Source organism: Anguilla anguilla, chromosome 2 (assembly GCF_013347855.1).
Source record: "Anguilla anguilla isolate fAngAng1 chromosome 2, fAngAng1.pri, whole genome shotgun sequence".
Classification (NCBI taxonomy): domain Eukaryota; kingdom Metazoa; phylum Chordata; class Actinopteri; order Anguilliformes; family Anguillidae; genus Anguilla; species Anguilla anguilla.
This window is the reverse complement of record NC_049202.1, coordinates 34351112-34359685: the sequence shown is the minus strand read 5'-3', so window position 1 is coordinate 34359685 and position 8574 is coordinate 34351112. Positions and strand designations below refer to the sequence as shown.

The following is an 8574-nucleotide window of genomic DNA, read 5'->3' as shown; positions in this document are numbered from 1 at the left end:
TTATAACCTTGTCGCAGTTTTGCCCATTATTTTCATTCTTCCCTTGTAGACAAAATATTTGAATTCAAGAAAAAGGCACACTGTCTGGTGTGTTTACAGTGATTCAACATGCACAAATTTAAGGAAGAAAACGATCACAAAACAGCCAAAAGACTTGAAAGTTTGAAGTTGGTGTCAATGTAACAAGTGGATCAATGCTCCCTGCATATCTGGACTACTGTGATGTACAGTAAGTTAAAACCAAGCCCTGTGATTTAAAGCACATTTAAGAAATTACTTTTTTCAACATATTTTTTTTTACATTTTAGGCATTTAGAACACTCATATCCATAGCAACTTAATAGCTTACATTCTTACACATGCAATTCAGCTTGTATATTACATTACATTACATTACAATGTAATATAAGCCAACCCCCCCCTTACCATTATGCTGCACTGCCAACTCTTTGTTTCTTCTAGGCTGTCTTCGTCCGACCAGGTAAGATGAAAATGCATTATAAAAATGAATTATATATGTGGTACTGAATTTAAATTAAAGATGCAACTTCAAATTCACAGCAGACGCTTGCTTGACTAGCACACTGTAGGCCAAACTGCCACACACTAATGATAAAGAAGGAGAGATACGCAGTTACACAGACCTTCCAGAAGAGAGAGCTGTAGAATGTGAAATATCAGACTTTATTAGGGGTAGGCCATGCAGAGACGGCACAATCTGTATCTGTTCAACGGACAATATCGTCTGTATGTGCGTCTCTTTGGATAGGTTACACAACTATTACAAGAGAACTTCTATTGTAATAGAAGACAAGTGAATTTAAACTGCAGTAAATAAGAAATGCATTCCCAATTACCAATGCAAATACGGCCAAATTCTGACAGGTTGAATAGCCACCTAAAGTATTTAAGAATTAATCTGGTAATTCATGTTGCCTCTCTCTTCTTTAGTATAGTTATACTACGCGTTAAGATTTTTTCTGCCCATGTGGACTCTAGATGACCGGTTTTGGTAAATGGACTGCATTTATATAGCACTTTTATCCAAAGCGCTTTACAATTGATGCCTCTCATTCGCCAGAGTAGTTAGGGGTCAGGTGTCTTGCTCAAGGACACTTCGACATGCCCAGAGCGGGGTTTGAACGAGCAACCCTCCGACTGCCAGACAATCGGTCTTACCTCCTGAGCTATGTCGCCCCGTTTTGGATGATTGTCCACCAAACCACCATATTCTTGAAGCCCAAATATATATATTTTTACACACATTTTTACTTTGACCTTTTGAATATAATGGATGTAATCCTATTCGTTCTCAGTAGTATTTGCATAGATTGTGTCATTGTTACAATTCCTGGTTTATTGCTCTTAAGCATAAAAGTGCATTTTGGAAAAGTTTGCGCAGTTCAATTTACGCTGTGAGCTTGTGCCAGTGTTAATATACAAATCCTGAACTGAGTTGTAATACACCAGGCATATAATTTTTTTCTATTTTGAAACAGTCGGCTATAGCATACGGCTGTGCCATTATATAACAAATTGGGTATTTGAGATTATGCGACATCTGTGCACGATTAGGCTACCGCTAAACCCCTCCTTTAATCATTTTGAGTGCCATTGATGTATTTATTTTGTGTAGCCGAAAGGGGGAATGAGTAAGTAATAACATTGAGAATGCGGTTATGAAATGTTCGATGAACGATAGAATGGAAAGTATTGGTTTACGAACTGGAGGTTGCATTGATAATGATATTCAATGTGGGAACATCAGATGGGGGAAGCAAGGTAACGCTAATTTTGTTTATGAATAACAAATTTATTCTCTCATCAAACTGTTTGTAAAACATAAAAATTCAAATGGGTTACATTATTTTAACTTGTTGTAAATTAACTATATGTCACTGCCTAGGCTCTAGATAGGTTACAGATTTTTTCCAGTGCAATAGCCTATAGGATGCAATGAGTCGCACTATTAATTATCCGACTATGGAACAATCTATATGACCAAGATAAAATAGAAAAAGAAGAATAGAATAATCCGTGTTTAAATGTCCTTATCAAGAATCGCTCAGTCAAACAATTTTTTTTCCTCAGGTAAAAAAAAGAGGGGAAAATCAACTTTCAGACTGTCATACAATAGGAAGCCTATTATTATAGCACAACCGCAATCAACCCCAGATTTATATCAGGAAGATATTGTTAATTTAAACAGTAACTTATATTTATATTACACATGTAAATTTATATCAAAACTGCACCCCACAAGATGGTGAAAACACACATTCTTTTATATCATATAGAACAGTGCAGTCACAGGCAGCAGGAGGGCACAATCAAACCTAAAAACAAAGAGTTGTGCATGACCTTGGTATGACATATATGCTGCCACTGATAAAAAAATGGGGCTAAATAACCAGCTGCTGCATCTGGCTGTTACAAATAATCTTTATTCATTTAAATGTAACTAATAGTAATAATAATAATAACAATAATAATAATAATAATACTAATAATGATAACTGGCTTAAATCCTACTGGCTGAGAGGCATCCAAAATGAATATGACCCAGGATAATGCTTGATGTTTAGCTTAAAATATCCCTAGTAATTGCTGCAGTTGCGTTTGTGTGCTGATGAGCTTTTCATAAAAACCCAATGTTGTTAAAGCTCTGTTCTGTAGATGTCTGCATTGGAGAATCAGTCCGCTCTCTGTGAAGGTGGGAACCATTTTGGCGTGACGTAAGGCTTGCGGTAGGGAATGACAGGAGAGATTATTTCATCCTCGTATCCTGGCGTCTGGGTTCATCGGCGATGCTCGCCGTCCTCTCCGCTCTGCCGCTCGCCGTGGCCCTGCTGGGGGCCTCCAAGCCGTGCCCCCGGAACTGCCAGTGCTACGACTCGGACCTGGTGGACTGCCGGGCCCGTGGCCTCGCTCACGTGCCCCACAGCCTGCCTCACGGGACCTGGCTGCTGGACCTGGGGCTGAACAGCCTGGCCGAGCTGCGGAGACACTCCTTCTCCGGGCTGTGGTCCCTGCGCGTCCTGGTGCTCTCCGACAGCGGCATCCAGCTCCTGCAGCCCCAGGTATCCATCGCCTCCTCTTCAGTTAGTGGCTGTGTGGATCAGCGTATGAGAGATTGAGAAGCCAGGACCTTCCATTTTCTTATCTTCGCTTATCATTCACTGAGGTGTTGTTACTGGTCTTGGAACTGACCGTCATTGTGTCCCTTTATCTCGAAGGCTGAGCTACTATAAATATTTGTCATGTTTCTGAGACATTTTTAAAACACTGTTCTCAGACAAATGTATAGAGGCAGGGCTATTTTTAAGTGAATGGAGTCTACTCTAGTTGGCATCAATTCTCAATGTTTAGGTAAATTAGGTAAATTGAGTTTAGGTAAATTCAATTTGTGACGTTTCAGAATTTTTGTGGTAAAACATCTGGATGGGATTAATTCAAACACAATTAATGGCTTTAATGGCATTGCCAATTCAGTCAAACCAAATTCAGTCATACCACAAATTCAGTCAAATCTTTTTGCGCTAACCTGGCAGAATACTACAAGATTGTCGACTCAGGGTTGCCAGATGCCCGGATTTGGACCGGAATGTCTGATTTTTAATATTATTTGTGTCTGGTTTGTGGTCCCACCTGGGCAATGTAAATGTCCAGTCTGAATAACTGATAGAAATTCTGACTAGTTTGTAATGAGTATCTCCGGTTTCCACTCCAGCCTCTCCCAGTCCGGAATTGGTTCCAACAGCACAGAATAGCTATTTCAACAGACAACAATCAAATTTACCAAGAAGTGCTCAGTACCACTTGATCAGATTGTGTTGTAATTATTGCTATTGTAAGTGCTATGGGCTGTGGTATTTCAAGCAATGAATCAATAATTTGGTAATTGGTGATGATCTACACAACAACATTTTAGAAAAACAACAGCAAAAGAGAAACCAGAAAAGGTAGCATTATCCTTGTCGATTGGACGTCTACAATGTCATTCTGTGCTGAAGGAATTGGGACTGGCTCTGCTAAAGCCATGGCACTTGCAAGCTGCACGTTGTTATTGTGTTCCTGGTTTTGTTGGTTTGCGCTGTGAAATATTGCTGTTTTCTGTTTTGTGCATTTGTCTTATGAAATACTGTTGTGTTTTCAGAACTGTTCATTTGTTTTGATTTTTGTTGTATTTTATAATCTCATTTGTTTTGTGTAATGCAAGTGTGTTTTTCACTAACTGCCCACCATAGCTAAGTGCTAAGACCCTGCAGGATCAACTAAGATGGCATTTCTCTTGAATGTTCAGCCTTTGTAAGAATTAACAGGGATACTTAATATGACCTAATATGAATACTTTATTATTTACACCCTTATTTACTTAAAGATGTAAATAATTTATCCCCTCACTAACATTTAAGATGAATAACAAAATAATTATTGATTGCATGCTGTAGCTACTAAAAATTCTATTGCAAAAATTAAACACGCTTGAGTATTTAAAATGTTCTGTACAGCAATTCAATAATTGAATTCAAATTTCCAAAAAAAGTTCCATCCCTAACTGAACTCTTATGGCGTTCCTTTGCTATTGTAGGCACTGTTCTTCCTGTCCTTCTTGGAAAAGCTGGACTTGAGCCACAACAAGCTGCCTGCTCTGCCGTCGGACTTCTCCCACAGCCTGTCCTCGCTGCGGGAGCTGCACCTGGACCACAACCGGCTGCAGCACCTGGGCTCCTCCAGCCTGGAGCGCCTGGAGAACCTGGAGAAGCTGGACCTCAGCCATAACCGCATCCAGTCCATCGAGCTGGGGGCCCTGCGGGGCCTCTCCCGCCTGCGGCGTCTCTACCTGCAGGCCAATCAGCTCGCGGCGCTGCAGGAAGGTACTCTGACCAGGCTGCAGGGCCTGGAGGTCCTCCTCCTGGGCCAGAACCACATCTCCAAGATCGAGACGGAGGCCCTCGCCCCCCTGCACAGCCTTTCCCTGCTGGGCCTGGAGCGCAACAGACTGGAGCACCTCAAGTTCAAGAGCCTCCTGAACCTGCGCGCTCCCAGCACCCACCTGCAGCTGTCCGCCAACCCGTGGATGTGCGACTGCGACCTCCACCGCGTCTTCAGCAAGGTCCTGCGCGTGCGCCGCCTGCACGTGGACGACTACGAGAACATCACCTGCCACGCCCCCCTGCAGCTGGCGGGCGCCCACCTGGCGTGGGTGGACGGCCAGCTCTGCATGGCGGAGACGGCCACCGTGCTGGTCATCACCGTCACCGTGCTGGTGACGGTCATCGCCGCCATCGTCATGGCGGAGCGCAATCGTAAGAAGAACTAGGTCACGAACCCGGAACGATCACGAACCCAATGCAGGTGCGCTATACAGTCGGTAGTTTTGGTTGTTAGTTTTCTGCAAGGGCACTGGAATCATTTCAGAAGTGAGGGGTCCAAGCACAGAGAGAAGTGTTTTTTTTAAACATGCTTTTATGAAATTCTACAATACAGACTGGGTAACAGGACCGGTGAGAACACCTGACAAACTGCAGACTCAGTTAGAGATGCAAGGGGGATGCAAAAATGTTATATTTCTTCTGAAATGCAACATGTTATTTGTAATATAGCATTTTAAGTGCCAGTCTGTGAGCTAATTAGCAAAGCAATACAAATTGAAACTGTACTAATAATGTCAAAACACAGATTAATACAACTGCCTTTTAAATAGCTGCACAAGAAACTAACAGAGCAAAAATAAGTTACTTAGTAAAGCAGTAAAGCTACAAACTGATCGGTATATATTTCAATTTATTATACTGCATTTATAGTTCAGACGACAGAATTTTATCTGTTTCTGCTCCATCTGATTAAGAGAACTGATGAAATAAGAAATATTGCTTTCTTGTGTGCAAACCATATTCCATATTCAGAATTACAACTTAACCTTCAGGTCTAATGCAATGATATTAGACAATCATCTGAACATGCTGTTATGCATTTGTTTCCAACAGGCAACATGGTAAGGCTCAGATTTATGGACCTTAAGTCTCTGTCTGACATATTTTACTTGGAATATAAGTAAAAACTTGACAAACCTAATTTTCTCTACCACAAAGGACATGTACATATGTCACAGTACACAAGCTACAGCCCTGCCCTTAACCCTCATCAATCCCTTGTGCCAGACCTTGGCTTCGGGGATTATGTGGCTTCCACTTACTATACAAAACATTCATATGTGTCCCTGCAAGGACAACTTGAGCCTCATGTTTTTAAAAACAGTCAGAGGTCATTTGGGACAAGTTCATCGGACGTAAAGCTGTAAATTAAATATACGTTTAGGAACCAGTTTAACTTAATGTGGTTGACACGTGAATACATATTGAGTATTGTACCCTATCGGACCTGTGTTTTGTAGTTGTTCCAATGACCTTCGATATGCGCTTATTGTACACGGCTTTCGATAAAAGCGTCTGCCAAATAAATGTAATGTAATGTAATGTAATGAATAAATGCCAGATTTGCTCCGGTACACAACAGTCCATGAGAACTTGGGCTACAGGGTGGACATAACCAAGGATAACAATAGCACCCTTGGGGCAGTAGCCATTTTATGTGCTTGTGTTATTCCAGCATTCCAATATTTGGGCTAGCTGGCTGCACTTGCTTTCTTTGCTGGCATATAGCATCTTTAAGGGTCCCAGTGTGTCCGAGCTGCTGAACACAGCACTCCTGATATTCTTGCTTCTGCCTCTTGTCTTTATGGGATGCCCCCTCCTGGTCTCTATATTTGTTGCAGGATGAGGGCATTCACAGCTGGATTTGCATTCAGTTTGACAATGATAAACTGTCTTCTACACACCATTCAAGCACATGATTGGCTTACCCATACTGTGTATATTTGAGCTTCTCTTTCACCTGTGTGATTAGTTTTCTTTGCATTTCCTATTTATCTGCTCTTGATTTTAACTAAATGAATAGTGGTTTCCAGAAGCTTTTTTCCTTTTAAGCTATTGCCTCCACAGTGAGGCTGATCCCTCTCAGAGAAATAGCTCTTATTTGTCAGTCTATAATACCTGCTGTATGATTATTCTCTGTTTTCTAAGAACATCCAATGCTACTCTTTATATGTTTATTGAAAAGCATACCTGTTTATTTTCTCCTGGGGCTTGCATTAAATGTGTGTACCTAAAATCTCTCATTTTCCGTGGAGTGAAATTTTCTTGGAATTTGTTCAGCTGAATTTTTTGCCCTTGAACTCTTTTGCCTTTCTTCAAATGCAAATAGAATAGTTCATGAACTTCACCACAATCTTTTTCCCTCAGGAACTGCATGTACCCAAAACATGGCTGGAAAATAAGCCCACATACAAGCAGAAAATCATTTCACTGTTGGAATGCTGCTACTTTTTTTGCTCACTACCAGTCGGAGGTTCCTATATAAAATGAACATGATGGATTTACATAATGTGGAGCTTAAATAACTGATAGTTAATTAATTGACTTAATTATTAAATATATTTTATTAAAAAGTACACAATGCTGTAATTTTAGTGACTCACCACTCCATAAAATGTTGATTTTGGCAAGCTATACAGTTTTTTTGTGGTTTATGTTTAAATGACAATAATTAAAAAGACTAATTGTCAAAGGTACATTCATGTTAAATATCTATGAATAAAAATAAATATTTAGTTGCATTGTACCAGATTGTGAAACAGAGATGTCCTTATATTTGCAATTAAACAAATCTGAGATCATTGTCAATAGTGAACTATAATATTTTACCAATATGTACAAAACATAAAATTACATTTCATGTGAAATCACACTTACAAAGGTAAATCTTTGTAAGAAAGAAAGAAAATAAATAAATAAATAAAAAAACATTGCCAGAACATGCATACATAAGTAACACCAGAGATGTAAGTAACGCCTTTGATGGCAAGGTTGCCCTAATAAAAAAGATTACACAAAATATTTTTTATTTTTTATAAGTAGGTGGCTAATTTGCTGTCACCACACGCCATAACAAAGCCAAAAGGCCAGTTTTAAAGACATTCAGAGCATTCAATAAACTAAAGAAAACTTCACCCCAGATGGGACTCGAACCCACAATCCCTGGCTTAGGAGGCCAGTGCCTTATCCATTAGGCCACTGGGGCTGGGAGGACTTCAATAGTTTATTTTGATAGCAAAAACAGAAAAAAAACAAAGCCATTTCAGCAAAATGTTAGTGCCTGAGGGGTTGGACACAAGAAAATGGCAAAATCATTTTCAAGGTGATTAAACAAAGCCTTATGCTTGGACATAGCAGAGGATGGTTTCACTCCATCGTCCTCTGGGCAATGTCGGTTGCATTCAAATTACTCTATTCATTGTAAGATCCAGAAAATATTTTTTTTGCTTTAACACCAGTGACATAAGTAACACATTTGGAGGCAATGTTGCCTTAATAAAAAAGATTTTACAAACAAATTATTTTTTAACAAGTATGTGGCTAACCTGTTATCACCACATGTAACTTCAGTAACAAAGCCAAAAGCTTGTTCATGTCACTGGTGTTACCAGACTAGCCTGTGATAGCTGTGACAAGA

General features: G+C 40.0%; 1 protein-coding gene and 1 non-coding gene across 2 annotated transcripts; one reads left to right on the top strand and one right to left on the bottom strand.

Moving 5' to 3' along the window:
* The first annotated feature begins 1180 nt into the window (after positions 1-1180).
* Positions 1181-7606, top strand: LOC118219823 (leucine-rich repeat transmembrane neuronal protein 2). Its single transcript, XM_035403273.1, has 2 exons — positions 1181-3080; positions 4592-7606. The coding sequence occupies exons 1-2, from the start codon at positions 2808-2810 to the stop codon at positions 5321-5323; spliced, it is 1005 nt and encodes a 334-aa protein (XP_035259164.1). The 5' UTR covers positions 1181-2807; the 3' UTR covers positions 5324-7606.
* A 463-nt stretch (positions 7607-8069) lies between these two features.
* On the bottom strand, positions 8070-8142 carry trnar-ccu. Its single transcript has one exon. It is a non-coding gene; the product is annotated as a tRNA-Arg (tRNA).
* Between the last annotated feature and the right edge of the window lie 432 nt (positions 8143-8574).